Consider the following 19078-nt stretch of genomic DNA (forward strand, 5'->3'; position numbering starts at 1 on the left):
AACTAAGTGATAACTGAAGAAGGTTAATCCTGCTAGTGAACAAATATACCAATCCAATATTAGATGTCGTATACGTTTACAATTAATAACATATAGAACTATAGAAAATCACGTTTCCGATTTTTTTTTTTTAGATTCTTACCGAATCGACAATCGGCCATGGGTTAATGATTTTTAGAAAATGGCCAACCTAATTTGATGTTTGTGGCATTGTGGTAATCATAGCAAATTGTAGATTTAATTAAGTGGTATGCAATTCAAAGCATAGAAAAAAAAAAGTAGAGCTTTGATGTGTCTTGAGCAACGCGTATTAGGGTACCTTATTGTATCATTTCTATTACGGTACTGTCCGCAACACTTTGCGGTAAATAAACTAGTCTCACATAGACTATATAACATTTCAGTTTTACCCGCCTTCTAAAGGCGACGTTGCCATTAACAGGTTCTGCCACAGAACATTATTTTTGCAAGACTGCACCCCAAAGCTTTCTTATGGACATATATACTACAGGGTATGGAATAGGAGTTATAGTGGGGAAAGTAGTATTAATAAAAGCAAAAAACGTTTTCGGGCAAAAAAAATCCTAAAAATTATAACTAATTCTGTTTCGAGCAATAAATATACGATTCTTACTCTTGCATCCGTTTAGTGTATTTCCCCTTGGATTTTTTGTTTCTTTTGTTTTTTTAAAATCCTTAGATGGTTAACCAGCCAACATACTCACCATAGGATCTTACTTTTATTCTACGTATGGCCATGAGTTAGTCGTTTAAGGGTAGTAAACGGTAAAAAAATACGACTTTGCCTACATTGTACAATTATAGTGTAATTATACAATATTGTAGAACAACAATCGATTCTAGAGAGCGTGAGATCGTGTTGAATAGCCAGTACTGCCAGTTAGGTGCAGTAAATTTATGGTGTTAAATGTTTGGTTAAGGTCCTAGTAACAATAATGGCGCTCACAATTATTACCATCATCATTGTCGTGATCATGCTGATAATCCGCCAATTTTAATTTATTCACTTAACGTTCATCATACCATCAATATAACAACAATAGTAAACTGAACAGATATGAAAAACTGAAGAAAAAAGAAGAAATTTATCGATGTCTTGGAGGCCACATTTAAAATTCATAGTATGATACCACTAGTCGTCTAATAGAACGAGTAGAACAGCTGTGTGATATTGGCATTACCCTATGCTCGTGTATAATTAATTAACTGTATAGAAATGTTTGTATATATACGCAATATCCAATGCTCGAGCTGTTGGATGAGAGCGGCAAGAAGTAACACGGACGTCGCGTACGATGATAGTACTAGCCGTTGTATATATATATATATATAGGGTATGCTTGTACGCCTTATATGCTTTCGGACAGCTGAGCGACGTTTCGTCGAAGTCTCCGCGACGTAGTCTCCATATGTAGTCATAAACGAACTGTATATGCTGCTAAAAAGCTCCCAGCATACATATACGTATCAATACACTACGGCTCTACTCTAATGTAGGTAAGCAACGGCAGCATGGATCAAGGTCTATTGGTTTGTGTCTGTTTGATTGTACATGTATAGAATCTGTGCGGACATCCTATGTCGGCTCTCAGCGACGCAGCAGACGCCGCTGGCTAAGCAATTAGTCGTCAGCAGTAACGAACAAGCGAGCATTATTTGCCCATGGTTGCTACGCTACTGGGCAAACGAAGGAAACAATCAATCGCCAACTGCAGCATAAAAGCGTTGGTTGACGCGTCTTGACAGAGGCAACTGAGCTGCGCCGATGAAAAGAAACTTTTAGCAAATACCATAATAATAACAACACCGCTGAATATTTTGCTTCTTATAGAATATAATGATATTACCCTGACTCGGGCTTGTTCTACAATAACTATAAGCAAACAGTTTCCGGAAAGCTGCTCTATTTACAGTCGCCGCTGCCATCAGTGTAAATAGCAACGACGTGTGTAACGCGCTAACATTGACGATCAGTATTTATTGATAATTCGTTTGACATCGACACGAAACAAATTCGTTTATGTAAACGACGTATGTACGGAATTTTTTACCCTAATATAAATACTATAGTGACAACTATGATATGATGATGGTGTCATTGATAGCAATGTATATGACAGCTAGTCAAATCATGCCGCGTATAAACACAAGTTATCGAGGTGCGCCAACGTTAAATTAGCTTGAAGATAAACTATTGTATAGATGCCGGCCAAGGTGTTTTCGATGCGTGACAAGCTTCGCACAGCATTCGACAAATAAAATAATCTCCTTCGGTTGATAAGTATCGCCCGTTATCGATTAGGCAAAAAATGAATCTCGCATTTATTGAAATGTTTACGTTGCCGTATGCAAAAAAGAGACTGTGCCATTTGTAGCTAAGTCGTCCGTGGTGAAAAGTTGGTGATCGAAGCCGTTCTGAAGATTCAAGGATAAATACTTATTATGAAATGCTTGTGAGATCAGGTAAAATGATAAATACGCGAAAGTGCCCGGATTATCCTCGCGAAGTGTGACTTCCGTTGTGCTACTAAAAGATCACGCCTTTTTTTAATAAGAGAAGCCTATCATTGCTCCCAGCTGCACAGAGTAGATCTGGCACAAGCTACCCAAACTCATTGTAAGCGATATCTTTGCCGATCCACTGAACAGATAATTGACGTTTCTTACTCAGTTTTTGTTCTTAATGTGGTAAAGCAAGTTAGTCTTTTGTTATCTGAAAGTGTGCTTTTTTTATTCTAGTACAATACTACTTCTTGTCATCTGCGAGAATATGAACGAAAAAAAGAAATAGCATTGGGACTGGGTCTGCAGATACGAAAAGTAAACTTATATCTCTACCTATAGGCCAATAATGAATGGGCAACTTAGTCGCAAACATTTCGCACACCTCTGCTTGAGAGCAAACAGCTTGTGAAGGCCAAATGCCATCCATACAACTCTTCAGCTATGACGTCAACGTTAAGCAAATGTTTCACTTCCACTATTTTTCCATCATTAAATTTTTGTTAGAATATATCTGGTAGTTGTCCAGCATGGAAGGTCATCACTAGCACAAAACATTCTTTCGATTAGAATTTCGGGATCGCACCCCTCGGATCAACAGAAGTGTCTCCACAGAGGGCAGTACGGTCTGTTGTGGAATGCGCTTCACTGGACTGTCTTCTTCTAAGCTTGAATTTAAACGAAACTATTCGAACGACAAAAATCAGTTGCAAGACACAACAGTCTTTTCGTATAACTTAAGGACTGTCGACGACAACACCTACCCTTATCACAAATGATGTTCGTGATTTACCTCTGTAAAGCAGAGGTCGTAAAAGTTTTCTTCGAAGCTCACTACAACTTAAACGAGACGACTTCCGGCTTAATTATAGCAAACACCCAATATTAGAGATCGAACTAAAATATGTTGGCTACACTTCTTCGAGCTAGATTTTCCCGGCAACTTGTTACAGAACGGCAACTTATTTCAATGCAATAGGAAGGCGTAAGCGCAGCGATTGAATGGATTTGATCTTTATTCGGCAATTAAAAAGCCTTTCAAAAGTAAAACTTTCTCGTCAAAAGTGTAATCTTGTTTTTATATCGAGGAGTTCGTTATACGGCAGCGTTCACATAGGTGGAAGTCAGCCAGGCATACTTGAAAAAAATAGACAAATTTGCATGAACCCGTCGGAAATATTATTGAAGCTCTCCAGTCCTCAAAAGTTATGAACAATATTAAAACTCCATAGAATATTGGGAACTATGCTCAATCTTATTTGAAATGAAGAAAACCTTAATGAAAATCTATTTTGTTTTGTAAATATATATTTAAAAAGTACCACACATTTTAAAGCAGACAGAGGAACTGGTCTCCGTTGTGCCACAAGCATTACTGCTTATTGCAGAGAAGGGGACATGCCAAGACCTAAAGGCCTTAGCCATCTTACGAAAAAAAAAAAGAGAAAGGTATCTGAGAGAAGGTAAACCGCTGGCAAAAACCAAATTAATTGCTTTATGATAATTCGGATGTTTTGGAGTTTTTTTTTTCTAGATGTTTCTTTTCTGTGCTTGTTGCTTTTTCTGAAGGTTACGCGGTCAAAAGTGCGGAACTTTGCTATGTTTTACTTTGGAAAGCTCAACGTTTTCAACATTCCGCATATGTTTATATGCAGTCGTTTGCTACTAACATAGGATTCTGACTTCAGTTTTTATGTTCAATCAGAGCATTATATACTAATAATCGATCATAAACTAGTAGATATAGCAGAATGATCGGTTTGAGATCAAGTCCAAATCTCCTTGTTTTGATCAACCGTCATTTAGTTAAATTCTCAAAATCCCAGTAGATTTTGCTAATCCTGTTTCACAATCAAGTAATGTGGGCACAAACACAGAGAAACAAAGATGGTATACTAGAAAGGATCAAGCTAGATCTTCATACATGTCCTAAAAAAGGCAATATATTATAGAAACAAAATGTAAATGATGAGGAATTATTAATATTGAAAATTCAATCAGTTTACAATAAAAACTAATTCCTTTATTAAGGCATGTGTATTCTATCGAATTATGTTACTTAGTTTATCCTGCAGGTTTTGGTTTCGTCTTTCGATCTGAAAGAAGACAAGAAGATTAGTCGATAAGACATTTTTCCATTATCGCTATCAACTCTTGACCATCTGGTACGAACTATAATCCTACTGTACTATAGTATAGTATAAGTACTATAGCAGGAGTGGCCGAATAAAAGCCGTTGTGTTCAGTAATACGGACCTTGAAATGGCTCACATTTTCTAATGATGAAAGCATGCTTTGGGTTACATGGTCCTACACAAGACTAATCGAACCGTGTTCGTTTTATACATATGTACCGAGTATTTATCCTAATAACCTAAATTTGAAAATAACCCTTACGCATCGATCCGCTCGCATCATTGTCCGTTATAAGTACACCACTGACATACCATAAGCCCAAATAATTTTTACCAACAGTGGTCTTTTTATGTAACAAGATGTTACCACATATAACAGATTCTTCAAGATCAGTTGCATTAAATATTCGCTTATAGCTTTTCTAACACAATGGATATGACATTTTTTCATCATATGATACGTTCCTTGAAACTTCTTTAAACTCAATTATTATCAGACGATATAGCTGCCGAAGCCATAATACTTGATTTACCATTGGATCAATATTAGCTCCATTTGAATAATAAATGCCCAAATAAAACATCGTTACCTTACTATTTAGTATCTTATTCGTTAAGCGTTATACCTTAATGTTTCTTTCGAAATATATTCCGGCTGCAAAACCGACACCGAACGACATCTAAAGAAAGCAATAATAAACATAATTAATTCTCTAACTAGCTAACTATTATATTAAATAAAAGTTCACTGAATCCTTAAAAACTGGTCCTCCACAAATTAAGCACAACAAACAGGGCCCGAGCGAAATAAAATGCTCGTACATTGGGTGTGAAATTTAGACATTTTATGTAAAGCAAACCATTGCACGAAATCATTTTTTATGTCAGATCCCACCATCAAACGAATACATGGCAATCAGTTGTTATCTGTGAAACGGATAATATGCGACATTATCTTCCATCTTCTACGGAACATACGGAGCATAACTCGAAAAACTGCAATCAAGTGAAAGAAAACATCAAACACTGACAGCTAGTTTGCACACTGGGTTAAGTTATTCTTGAACGAATTTGTTGATGCCCCTCGTTCTATCAATAAACACAGGCTGGCTTCATATTTTCATATTTCGTATTTACTATCTATTTAACAGTACTACGAATAGCTTATGGCAGACGAATTGATATATAGACAATAGCAAATTGGCCGATCAATACAGATTAATGCCATACTACACGACGCATATTTTTTTGGCGGACATTCGAAGAATATCAAGAACTTCTCGTCAGTAAACAACGTCCTAAATCACGTAAACATTCATAAACACAATAGACTATCACACATACTAAATTACATGTCAAACGTATGTCTTTTAGTTTCAATCCTTTTTTTCTTATTAAAATACCGTTAGAACATAACATTGCCTGTTGTACATAGTGCTTCGACTCATACTTATAGGAGGCTAAGTTACTTTAACTCCAAAAAATTCTTCATTAAAATATATTACATTATAAGCTTTCTCAGAAATGAAATATATCAAAAGTTAGACATCCAGTAAGTTAATCTGATGTTTCACCAAAAAAACAGCAGCTTTTGCAGACTCGTACATTACTATAGGACTTACAGGTATGACCCGACGAAGGTGAATCGTCTCGGTCTACGCGTATGACGACATTTGAACATTCTGTAAATTGTCGCGTGGTTTACCTGAATTCGCGTCTTGCTTACTTGCTTTGCAACATATTTATGAAAAAAAAACTCTAAACGCACTTACCAAACAGACAACCGTCGTGGTAAACATTATGTTCACAGCGTCAAACGCGATCTTTTACCAATTCTCTTTCTATGTAGGTTGGGGTCTTTGATGCACGGTAGTGCTGCTGTCACAGAACGACTACAGCAACTACTGTGAAACTGTCAACAGTGATGCTTTATCGATGTCTTCTTTGGCTCATTATAGCAGGTCTTCCTACTTACCGACTTTTTTAGTCTATATACCCGTACGCATAGGTGGCGCGCGGTTCAGGACACAGGTTTGAATAGGGCCGCTTTCGAAAAAAGCCTTTTACGTTTCATTCAGGCCAGTGCCTAGTGGCAGTTCGTTTATACAAAATGTTGCAAGCTGGTAAAGTGCAAAAAGAAGCACTAAAAGACCTCTCATCGTTACTCTACTCACAAGTTTCCCCGTTACATATGGATACAAAGGCTCATTGTATTTGGCTTGTAACGATACGATGCAACATCACAGCCAGTTTATTGAACATCAGTTCATTGAAGCACAGTATCATTGTATATCACCAAAATTTTACCTCCGATATATTCGGTAAGATTAACTATATAAAATATCACGTCATATTCTTAATGCTGTACCTTTCTGTTCAAAAGGTATCATCTATCAATAGATCGAGCACGTCTAGTACCTTCGTTCGTCAGTAGAGGATGGAAGGAAGGTAACAGATCTTTATTAAATCAAAATTCTCGAGTTGTTTTCACTTTATGACTTGGAGCGCTTGCGTTTGTCATTGTGGCGCCAGATGTACCCGCGTTTAATCCAAAGACCGGAATCTAATGTCAGCTTTCATTCTAGGGTCTCGTCTACATGTGTATCGCCAGCTCTTTATCATGATGGCTCATATCAAAGAACCAACAAAATCGTCAGTTATTCAACCTGTAACGAGCTACCATGGTATTGTATGGTTTGTGACATAACTCCTAAACATAGAAAAAACGTGTTAAATACTACTAGAGTTATCAAAGCTAAAATGTTTCATTATATTTTGCATTACATAGATGCAATTTTTCTTCACCTATTTTTTGTATCATGTAGAATAAAAATCGTCTTAATATACAATTCGGATCAATAAGGATAATTGCTATAGCTGCCGGAGACAAGTAATACGAGTCAATCAAAAAGTATTACTTAAAAATAATATTGAAAAAAATATTAGTTGAGATTAAAATCGTTCATTCCATATTCTCGATAGAATTAAACATCAGATCCACGGACGTCGAAGTCGGATCCAAAGGTTCGTCTGCGAAAATGATCGTAAGTGAATATGTCGAAAAAGGAGATAGACGCTTCATTACTGTTCATCACATAAATGTAAGTCGACGATTACGGCGTTGTATAAGTTCAATTGGCTGTATCGTAAAAAAAATGTAGATTCGGTAGGCAAAATTAAAATATTTTGTAATTAAACAAGCTTTGTGTAATTAAAATTATAGCCTTTTTCAGATAGGAGTATATACTCTGACTCTTGCAATAGGTTCCTAAGCACGCCTGTTAAGAATTGCATGAAATACTGTTTATTACTGGTAAGGTCCTCCTCCTTAGTTTGTCGACACTTATTTTGATCCAACACACTCCCGCATTCGAAATTGTTATGTTCATGAGGTTTTATTAAATGCTATACACCCCAGTGACAATCGAATCTCAATGGCGGTACGCAAGTGGGATGTAATTCGCATACAAACCATTTCTGCCGGTTGCTTGCTGGTCAGAAGCCATAGACATACACATCTAGGAAATGGTGAAAAAATTGATAAAAACGTTCTAACAGAAAGGACACCATGTGGAAATTCCAATCAGCATTAGCTCGCACTGCAATAAAAAGTCCCGGGTTGTCTCGATGACCCAGTCAATCTCATTCGAAACCATCTCAGTCTAATAAGAAACAATTCCACGGGTTTGTTGGTTCGATAGTAAACATGAAAAACCCTTTGACGGTTCATACATGATAATAATAATAACAGTAAAACCTATAGTTATTATTATTACTTAGAAATGTGCAGGTACGACGTCGTTAAGTAGTAATGAACACGTTCGTTTTCCAGATATCCCATCTAAGTTTGGAAGCTGGTATTATTGGATTTGGCCTTGGAGTGCTGTTCGTCTGGATTGTTATCATTTTCACGTTACACTTTTCCAATAGTGGAAAAGTAAAGCCTGCTTAGGCATGGTGTCGTTTTCGGCATCGTGATTCTCCACTGATTTCATTAATAAACTTTATTACTAACCTCTGTAATTCGTAATCAACTTTATTCCGAAAAAGTTAGATTGAATCAATGAACAAAAAAAGGGTTAAACCAATTTATTTACAAAATGAGATAAAAAAAAATTGATTTTAGACTAAACTATAGGTTTTGCAAAAAGCTGAACTTACTGTTTCGTAATTAAATTTGATACTCAATCATTTTAATAAATGGCACAATTATTTACATAATAAAACAACGGACGGTCAATAAATGTCTCAGTCTTATTTCAATTGATTCAGCCCACTGTAAGTCGTAATTATTGGAAATATGTGCACCGCAGGTTACTGGAGAAATGAAAATGTGTACGATGAATCTGATAAGAACCGCAACAGAAAATCCATATTTGCGTGCTATAGTTACGGTTCCCTATATAACAATAGAAAATGTATTATTATAAAGCAGAATATGACGTAGAAAGGCCTGTAAAGGCAAACTAACATGTCTCATTTGACCTGGAATTTCTTTCAAGAATTTTTCTAACAAAATGCTTCATAATCCGCAATGACATCCGCCAGTGAGCTTTGCCGCTCTCATGTAACACTTTTAGTATTTTCACCTATTTGGATAGTTTACTTGTATATAAGAAGTGTTTTTCCTAGCGTACAACTAACTTGATCTTTCTTCCATCCTACAGATATCTGAAGACGTATTCGATATACACGTTTCAGCCTATAATCTTGCTGAGTTTCGTCTGATTCTTCGGCAGGCTTCAATTGTTAGGCTAAAAGCTGACGCCGTTACCAAGATTTAGTGGTGTGCGTTTTTACAGCAAATATTGCATATTTGTCTGTTAGAACAGATATACGACTATACAAGTTAACTAAAAGTGGTATTCCTAAGCAAATTTAAATACCTCTATGATAAAGTTTGCCTGGCACATTTTTTAATTTTTCAAATTCGAGTTACGTTAATTTCAGCGCGCGGATGACAGAACGCGTTGGGCGTTTTCGCTTTGGCGCCAAATTTTAAAAGCCCGCTCTAAAAATGAGGGCCCAAAGTGAGTTTCGAAATCGAAACCGTATGGTGATGTATTTATAAATATTTAGCAGACGACATATTTGCTTCACGCGGGAGCTTGTCAGAAACCATTCTTGTTTTGTTTTGTGAGTGATTGTAGACATAAGTTTGTTTCGTGCTGACTTGTCAAGGCGCGAAACGCCATCCATTTTTTAAGGTAAGACTTATCGTAAGCCCATATTACAGATGACAATGAGATTTAAGTTACTTCGTAGTCCGAGCCGATCTTGACCCATTTCCTAACTTTTAAATGGAAAGCTGCGGCACTGCCTAATATGTTGTTCACCATATTAACCGATGATTTCAGAGCTGTTAGGGCATACGTTAATTTGTTGTCACTCTTTTCATTGAAATTGTAAATGATCTCTGCGTTATCAGTAAACAGGTTGAGTGAAAACAAAGACGTACTACTTCTTTTAAATAAGTTCAACATATAAGCCCAAAAGCATAAAACCGTACTATTCGCTGCCTTTCGTCAAGTTCGCTTGGCTCGAAAAAGCGTTTTTGAACGAATCAACTTGGAAATTCTAGCAGTTTTCCTTATTTCATTAGCATGAACTGCATAATTCGAGTTTCTTTGTCAAAGTCCCATTATACCCCTATTTATTCCTCCCGTATAATGTCGACGACTACCGATGTACTCAAATGGAACAGTGATTACGTATCGGCATACGAAATTCTTAACTTGGCTTTGAACATAGGACTTTCGAAAGAGGGAACTCCTAGATTATTTTTAAATACCTGTGTATTTAAGAGTTTGTGATTAATCGAACAGAAGGTTTAACCAATAATCGAACGACAATCCTTGCCACAGATGGTGAATTCTGTATTTGAGTTTGGAGATGTGTGGAAAGAGGACAAGGGTGGAATGTCGAATGGCCGTCTCAAGATGACAGATCAAAACATCGTCTTCAAAAACGCGAAAACCGGCAAGGTTGACCAGCTCAATAGCGGGGAGGTAGGTTTTTCAACGAAACTTATCAAAGTGTGGCTCAAATAATTATAATCCCGAATGATTACTTACAATACGTTTTCAGGTTGATTCGGTTGAATGGCAACGGCTTGGTGCGGGTTACGGAATGAGAATTGTGCTCTCCGGAGGAGCAATCCACCGTTTTGGGGGTTTCGTCAACGATGAGAAAGAATTCGAGAAACTTAAGGAATTTTTCAAGGTTGGTTTGTATTAGATTTTTTAGATACAACTCTTTGCATATTACTGTATTGAACTCGTTTTGGATGTAGATTCTTCAAATAAATTGAGAGTACATTTGCGCTACGAATTTTAGGTATGGTCTGCCTTAAAAGACCCATTCATACACCTAATTACATTATATACAATGCACGTCTATCGTTTGATTTATTAGTTCATGTGAAAAGGCTATCTGTTCATTGAGCAATGGTGAATTATGATTACAGGAATGGCAGTGAACTACTTTATTTTTGTGGATAAATAATTGCGCAGCTCTTTGTGGCCTCGTTATATGACGAGGTATTACGAGAGCTTGAACATTAGACAATATCTAAGGTACCTAATGAATAATCGAATGGTTAACCCATGAAGTAGACTGTATTTTTTCGGTGTCTGAGCTAGACAATGGATTTATTACTGTCAGCTTTATCATGTAACTTCAGTAAGTTAATGACTCTTGCGTGTAATTTCAGGAGTTCTACAGTGTAGAGTTGAAGAACAGAGAATTGTCGCTAACGGGCCGAAACTGGGGAACAGTGAACTTCGATGCTGCAAGCCTTGAGTTTTCGATCGATAAATTCAATGCATTTGAGGTATGTGCCACGACATTACGGTTAAACCATTTAGACACCAAAATTGTTTCGACATGTATTATTTCATTAAAGGAATATTATAGTAATTACGGAAATTTGCCATTTGCGATTGTTCCACTTCTGTTATGATCATAGTTACCGTGCAATTCATCCTTCTAAAGCGACGCTTAACTGACCAAATACCAGTCGTGGGACTTGAAACATTTACCTTATGTGATTCTATCCATGCAGTCTATATATTTTCGTTCCTTTCGCTATAAAACATAAAATAACTGTTCAAAATGGATTGAAACATGGGTATACCATTCATGCACGTTATAATTGCTGCTTACCAATTACTTGATATAGGTTCCCCTGCACTACGTGTCTAACTGTGCGACTGCAAAGAATGAGGTGACACTCGAGTTTCATCAAAATGATGATGCATCAATCAATTTGACGGAAATGCGATTCTTTATTCCGTCAGATGCTAATGCCGATGTGGATGCAGTGGATGCATTCCGCAACAATGTCATGTCGAAGGCCTCGATCATTCAGGCAACCGGCGACGCCATTGCACTATTCAGCGACATTCAATGTCTTACTCCAAGAGGTACTGATATTTCATAGTATGCTTGTTATGTAGCACTTGTGTCAGTGTTCTTGCTGGGTAGATGCAAAAAATCTACTCAGGAAGAAAATAGAGGAAATTTATTATTTTCTCCAGTAGTGACAACTGTGTAGTTGATGAATTTCCCCTAAAGAGATAGTTTTCAATAGGATACATGAAGCTAATTTGACTTTAATTTGTTTAACCTTCTACTCGTATAGGTCGTTATGATATCAAGATCTTTACAACATTTATCCAACTGCACGGAAAAACGTTTGATTACAAGATCCCTGTAAATACGATTTTGCGTATATTCCTTCTACCGCACAAAGATGGACGACAGATGCATTTCGTACTCAGTCTTGATCCTCCAATCAAACAAGGCCAGACCAGGTAAGAATTAGATTTTATTTGATTGTAAAACAAGTAACCATAACCCTCAGCCAATTTTTGTTTGTAGCAAATCTAAGATGATTAGAGGATGTACATATAAAAAGGTACATCGACAGCTTTGTATATAGTTATAGGTGCTGGCGTATTTATTCATACTACTCTATTTTAAGTATTACTAGCGGTGGACGGAATGCGGCGAAGGTGTTGTGAAGGAGTGCGTTAGCTTCTTCACACATTTTTGTTAGATAATAGAATACTTTGAGGCACGCTTGGTGAAAGATCCTCGAGAAGTTTATCAATATTTTCCTGAATCGAATCGAAAACGAGCCAAAAGTACGAGGGAGGGGCCAGAGCATCTGTCAAAGATTACTTACTTCAGAGTATAACTAAGACAAATGCATAAGAGGAACCACAGGGTGTTAGATCTGGCTGCATTAGACTAACCATTGCTACAAATATTTTGTTTTTTTTTTTAGGTATCATTTCTTGATTCTGCTTTTTAATCAAGAAGACGAAGAGGATGTGAAACTCTCAATGAGTGAAACAGACCTCAAAGAGAAATATGAAGGCAAGCTTGAAAAAGAAATGAGTGGGCCTGTTTTTGAGACCCTCAGTCGTATTGTCAAGGTGAGGAAACGTACTAGCATTTGGTTAGGTTATTGTGGCCTCAAATTGATCATATTGCTACTATCAAAATATGATAGCTTTATAGATACATTGTAGACTGTACCTTAAATACAGTACGATTACTGAATTAGTGGTGTTAATAGCTCTAAAAAATGATTTCTATCAAAAGTTGACACAGGACGCGTAATCTACGTTTGTCTAAATAACTTCGCTTAGCCGCTTTTTTTTTTTTACAGGCGATTGTTCAGCGCAAGGTAACTACACCAGGAAACTACAAAAGTCTCAATGGCACGCCAGCGATTTCATGTTCATATAAAAGCTCATATGGTCTTCTTTATCCCCTGGAGAAGGGATTTATCTACGTGCACAAACCACCTGTGCACATTCGATTTGAAGAGGTTTGTTCATAGCATCCTGTTTTAGTAACGTTTTTATAATAGTCCCGCGATTTAACCGTTTTAAAATAGTGGCTCTCAACGCATAAAGTACTCAGCGCTTGCACAATAAATTTAAAAATAAACATGGTATATGCAGGCGATAAACATGTATATGTATCAAGTTTTTAGTAGTAACGAAACATAGGTGTTAGAGTTTAAGGTTATGTAAGTCTAAGCATATTTAAAATGTTCACATGAAGGTCTCGATAACTTTCTTAACAGATTTAACTCGTTCTGTAACGATTTGCAAATCTTAGGTGTCCTCTGTTAACTTTGCTCGTTCTGGAGGCTCTACGCGCTCGTTTGATATCGAGGTGGAACTGCGTAATTCAATTATGCACACATTCTCGTCAATTGAGAAGGATGAATACGGCCGTTTATACGAATTCGTAAAAAGCAAAGGATTAAAGATTGGCAGTAAACAGCGTGGCGCCGAGCAGACTTCAGCTGGACCCGACGATATGCTAGATTCGGATCAAGAAGATGATGCTGCTCCCGACGCGTATCTACATCGCGTCAAGCGAGAAGCCCAGGCACGCGATGATAATAACGACGACGATGACGACGAAGATGAGAGCGACGACGATTTTAATCCGGATAAGGTGAGTGAGAGTGACTGCAATGAGTATTACCACTCAGTAGCTAAACACTCTGACACAATATTGCGAAGAAATACCTCGTCGTTTGAGCCAGTGTTTTATTGATTCTTTTTTCCTGTATTTCGTTGTTTATTGTTAGGCCTCCGGAGGGTCCGACGTTGCTGAAGAATACGACACAGATCATGATTCTTCGTCGAGTGATGATGATGAAGAGGAAGGAGAAGATGGCAAAAAACGCAAGAAAATCAAGACAAAAACGATCGCGGAACCTGGTATATGTAGTATTATAAAATAATTGACAGAACTTCTCAGTGACTGGGGATGCAGAAAATACTTATTAGATTAATAAATTAACTTGAATCCTGGGGATGGATAATCATCGACATTATATTTTCCGCATAAACAATAGTCACTGAAAAAAGGAAGCTAATTGAAATAATATGATCTTGTCTTGCGTGAATTGTACAATCTGGCCATAAGGGCAAGGGCAAGGGGTCTTAGCAACCTTTATACAATAAGCAATATCAAACTACACTCTCAGAAACTTATAACGTATGTACAACATGTATAACACGCATTTTCTTTATTTAGGTATGGGCAAAAAACGAGAGAAATCTGATCGCTCCCGTGAGGAGGGTGGCAGCCGAAAGAAACGAAGTCACAAAAAGGATGCCAACGCTCCCAAGCGGCCTCAAACGGCGTATTTTCTCTGGATGGCTGAGAACAGGGATAGAATCAGGAAAGAAAATCCCGGCATGTCGGTAACAGAGATTGCTAAGAAGGGCGGTGAAGAATGGAAGGCCCTTGACGACAAATCGAAATGGGAAAAAATGAACGAGGAGCTTATGGAGCAATACAAGAAGGATATGGAAGAGTATAAGGTTCGCGTATCCTTCACATTATTATGCTGTATATTTATTTGATTACTAGGCAACATAAAAAATACGAATAATTGCATATTGGTAAAATTCTGTGAGTACACTTAACAATATTTGGACAACTAAGATAGTCAGATAGTTTGTATTTTCCCATATTTACAAACTATACAATATATTGCCTTTTGACTCCATAAGGGCAATCATGAATAATACACAAAATCTTTATTTAATAGCCTAGGCATTTAGATACAAGATCAAGTAGTACTGTATGTAATCCGTGCAGAAATTGTCAGTGCAAACTTGCTTACGGGACGACAAGTTGTGTTTTGCTGCTATACTATATATACTCTAGCTTACTTGTAATAGTAATAAATGTAATAACCGAGTGGATAATTGATCCCGATTATTACTATCTGTTTGGTGACTTGCTGTTTTTTAGGCGCATAAGAAGAGCGACGACGAGAGTTTGGATGATGAAGGTGATAAGAGGAAGAAATCCAAAAAATCGTCACCCACGAAAGCTTCGTCGGCAGGTGGCAGCGGAGGGGGATTTAAGAGTAAAGAGTACATTAGTGATAGTAGTGATAGCAATGGTGGCGAGGATAGATCAGGCGAGGAGGAGAAGAAGAAGCCTAAGAGGGGTGGTAAGAATAACAAAGCCAACGAATCGTTTGAGTCACTCAAGGACCAAGACGAGGAAATTCTTGACTCGCCGGAGGCATCAGGTGGCAGTCAAAGTGGGTCCGGATCTGAAATGGATGCTGATTAAATCTACGCGTACATTGAACTCTTACATCCGAAAGTATAAGACAAAACAAACAAGTGGTTCGATTTAAATGCTTTTTTTTGACTCCTCGGATTATTTTTCTATTGAGGGTGTTGTAAAAAAAACTGTTGCTTTTATCTTTGTTAGATGCTCCCATAATAAAGCCAAATAAATTCGAAAACAATTTTTACGTACCAAGTAATATTGACAAACATATTTTGATTTTTTATTTGTCATCTGTATCATACGCTCAAAGGCAGACAACTACATAATCTTTCATAGGAACAAGATTTAAACATCAATTATATACATATAAGTAGTACATATTATCCCAATAATGCAAAGAAATCGTACAGTAGCGCAATTATAGCCCGTATTTTTCTTAGCACAAAAAACCAGTCGTAATACGCATCGTTGATTTCGCTAAAAAAGTTTTCGAATAAAATAGCCAAACTTCATAAACACACCATATTGATTTCTTTAGGCAATTTTGTTGGGACCCTTCTTAAAACGCAAACATTTTTAAAAGTCCTTAAAAGAATTACAAATTTTAAGTTTTGTATAATTTTTTATTAGTTATTTTCTACACTGATCAGAGTGAAACCAACCAAATATACTTAAACGTGTCTTATTCAAGTTTTACAATGAAAAATATCTTCATTTTTCAATTCAAGAGTTCATTTTAAATAATTATCTAGGCGTGACTACGTCACTACCCCACTCAATCAAAGGCAGGTATTTTTGACAATATGTGGCACTGAACGCGAATCATTGAAGTGATGAGCGACAACGTTACCGTTGTTAAAATTTACGAAGACTTTAATTTATTAGGTATGTAATTTTTGACATATTTTCAACTTTATTTCAAGGCTTTGGTTGCAGAACCGTCATAAAATACTGGTCGTTTTCCTTCAGACCTAGCTTTCAACTTATTGTTATTTAAGGGAACGAAAAGCTAAAAAATAATATCATGGAAGTACAAAAAAATTAGAACCCTTCCTTGTTTATGAAATATCAGGTTGTTTGAGGGCAATTTTTAGTTTCCTTATTACAGAAAAATATTTGCTGTAACTCTTAATGGGGCAGTCCGATATAACCCGATAAAGTGAGCCTTGAGTTGAACGGGAGTCTAAGATCTGTCAGGATGCTTTGGCTCGCTAAAGACGCATAGAACCGAGTAATGCAATACAAAAGTATCACAAGCGAGTCCCATTGATCACTTCAGAGACTTTATATTGCCAAATTCTTGGCTCGGTGAATAAGCTGAACATTCACAGTTTTGCTGTGTTTCAGGAACTAATTGTGGAGTACCCTGTGCAGACCTCATCAAATTCTATGAGTTGATCATGCTGAACTTTACCCGGGAGTTACCAATTTATTCTTGCTCTGAAGCTCATAATAATAAACCGATACCTATATCCATTTCCTGAGGAAATGACTTCCATTTCACCGCGTAGGAACTAACATGCATGCTGTCTAGCATTAAGAGAAGGAAATTAATATGGAGTTTTTAGGTTTCATGATTTGATTATGTAGAAATACGCCATTAACGACAAGAAAAAGGTAAGCAATGCAGAAGGTATGGAACTGTTTAGCGAGCATGCTTAGTTTTAAACCGGAAGTGTCAATAAAGCATTAAATGAAGGCTGGCAAATTGTCCAAACGACTAAAAAGGAATAAAAATTTGCGCCTATCTAATTAGTTAAAATCTCCTGTTCTTCATCCGTATGTTATTCATAAACGTACAAAACTTGTAATGTAAAGATTAAAAGAATGTAAGTTCTACGGACAGTCAATTGCGAAAATGATTGTATACTTTTGAGAATATATGGAGACAAATGCGTCCAATTTGCCTTTTGTTCAGGAATTTGCTTAGGGATAATTACATACTGACAGTTTAATCATTTCAACAATATAGAAAAAAATTAAATTTTGCTGTAATGTAATTTTAATTTTTTAGCTTCGCAAGATACAACTAATAGGTACCCCGACAAATTTTAGGTGTTATACTCAAGAGACCTTATATTTGTGTTTAACGACCTTATATTAACGGCAATCATATATCCAGCCCTCATCACTGAAGATTTCGTAGCTACAATAATATCCTTGAAATCTGTTCAGTTTTTATCAATAATATTAAACGGAATCAAATTTCTTTTCTATTTTTGACCATCTATTGATTCAGGAGTAAAGTTACAAATGCTATCATTTCAGGGCGTACAATCCAGCTGCATCGTTGTCCAAATTTTAACATTACAACGTTTGTTACGAGGCATTCGCGTTATGCAGATACGAACCGTGTCAATGGTTAAGATGGTATTGGAAATAAGTCAGTAATTCGAAGAAATGCATTTACAAGAAGGAAAAAAGCTCAGATGTGCAGCCATTATAATTGTTTCGCATCCACTCTCTGTTCGCACCCAATGCATACAGGAGATTTTCTCAGAGTCAGTGGCTATTCTAGAAACCACCAAGTAGTTGTGCAGCAACTACTCATTTTTCTCATTTGGTTCTTAGGATCATGACAGTCTCTGGCGAGTGGAACTGATGAATGCATCATTCTTGTCTAAATTGGTTTTAGGTTGTGGTAGGTAAGACTCAAGTCAGTTATAGCTTATACTTCAATGCAATCAGTTCGCTTGCTATGATTTCCAATTCATAGTGATTCAACGATATGCAAACTAAAGTGGAATTGAATCTTCAACAGGTGCACATATACCGGAAATACTACCCAGACAAATTATTGCGGCTGTTGCAGCCTTGAATATGACGACGCAAGTGCAGTATTTTGTCCGATGCTCTACGGAGCGACTGGTCAACCGAATACTGCTGCATCCTGTTTGCCAAATAACGAAGTTCTGCCATTACTTATGTACTCCGCCGTTCCAAACATAGGGGTAGCCAGGCATCATTCAGGTCCAGGATGGCGGACCTTTTATATGAATATTGGAGTACAGTCGAGGAATCGCTTCTAGAGTTTTGGTATATGACCATCACTCCGGTCTTCGATGAGATCAATGATATTGTGAGCCAGTACGATTTCCTTCCGCTGCTAGGAGTATGTTTATGGCACGTCGATCTTGTTGTTGTACCTACACTCACCAGGTTCGTATTTAGTTTGGCTGTGTGTTTTTTAATATGGGGGCGTCTAAGGGTAATTGTGGCTAGTGTTCACATAGGATGGATCAGCAAGGCTATTGCCACTACTAATATGTTGTATTCAACCAAAAAGTGCTTAATTCTAGGTTTAGACGATATGACACCGATGTGCATTTTTTATTAATTGGTTGCTTTGCAAA

The 19078-nt window shown here is 37.0% G+C and overlaps 3 protein-coding genes and 1 long non-coding RNA gene across 8 annotated transcripts in view; 2 read left to right on the forward strand and 2 right to left on the reverse strand.

Annotated features, from left to right (window-relative positions):
* The window catches only part of LOC111246981 (branched-chain-amino-acid aminotransferase, cytosolic-like), a 97667-nt gene that overhangs the window by 41149 nt on the left and 37440 nt on the right, over positions 1 to 19078 (reverse strand). The window lies entirely within an intron of this gene.
* On the forward strand, positions 4 to 15993 carry Ssrp (structure specific recognition protein). Of its 2 annotated transcripts, none has more exons than XM_022797463.2 (16): positions 4 to 2484; positions 7042 to 7106; positions 7244 to 7342; positions 7641 to 7759; positions 8491 to 9865; positions 10523 to 10666; positions 10746 to 10880; positions 11371 to 11490; positions 11839 to 12082; positions 12301 to 12472; positions 12949 to 13099; positions 13336 to 13497; positions 13794 to 14138; positions 14275 to 14407; positions 14727 to 15016; positions 15453 to 15993. In XM_022797463.2, the coding sequence occupies exons 6-16, from the start codon at positions 10523 to 10525 to the stop codon at positions 15780 to 15782; spliced, it is 2226 nt and encodes a 741-aa protein (XP_022653198.1). In that variant the 5' UTR covers positions 4 to 2484; positions 7042 to 7106; positions 7244 to 7342; positions 7641 to 7759; positions 8491 to 9865; the 3' UTR covers positions 15783 to 15993. The 2 variants fall into 2 exon arrangements, with proteins under 2 accessions (XP_022653198.1, XP_022653200.1); XM_022797465.2 differs by having other exon boundaries at positions 4 to 2052.
* LOC147756566 (uncharacterized) lies at positions 4525 to 6630 on the reverse strand. The gene is made up of 3 exons (XR_015323005.1): positions 6431 to 6630; positions 5285 to 5338; positions 4525 to 4619 (listed from the first exon to the last, which is right to left on the reverse strand). It is a non-coding gene; the product is annotated as an uncharacterized LOC147756566 (long non-coding RNA).
* LOC111246979 (uncharacterized) overlaps positions 16148 to 19078 on the forward strand; it is a 48663-nt gene continuing 45732 nt past the window's right edge. For all 4 annotated transcript variants that reach the window (XM_086982553.1, XM_086982554.1, XM_022797470.2 and 1 more), the window contains exon 1: positions 16148 to 18884. In XM_086982553.1, coding sequence (XP_086838679.1) covers positions 18703 to 18884 — 182 coding nt within the window. In that variant the 5' untranslated portion in view covers positions 16148 to 18702. The remainder of the gene's footprint in view (positions 18885 to 19078) is intronic.

The sequence above is a fragment of the Varroa destructor genome, unplaced genomic scaffold, assembly GCF_002443255.2.
Source record: "Varroa destructor unplaced genomic scaffold, Vdes_3.0 BEIS01000003.1, whole genome shotgun sequence".
Classification (NCBI taxonomy): Eukaryota; Metazoa; Arthropoda; class Arachnida; order Mesostigmata; family Varroidae; genus Varroa; species Varroa destructor.

What these genes read in the sequence shown, in the direction of transcription:
- Ssrp (XM_022797463.2), top strand. Translation starts at nt 10,523, where the DNA reads ATGGTGAATTCTGTATTTGAGTTTGGAGATGTGTGGAAAGAGGACAAG. An exon ending in AACTTAAGGAATTTTTCAAG is followed by an intron (nt 10,881 to 11,370) that starts GTTGGTTTGTAT and finishes GTGTAATTTCAG; the next exon opens with GAGTTCTACAGTGTAGAGTT. An exon ending in AAAAACGATCGCGGAACCTG is followed by an intron (nt 14,408 to 14,726) that starts GTATATGTAGTA and finishes TTCTTTATTTAG; the next exon opens with GTATGGGCAAAAAACGAGAG.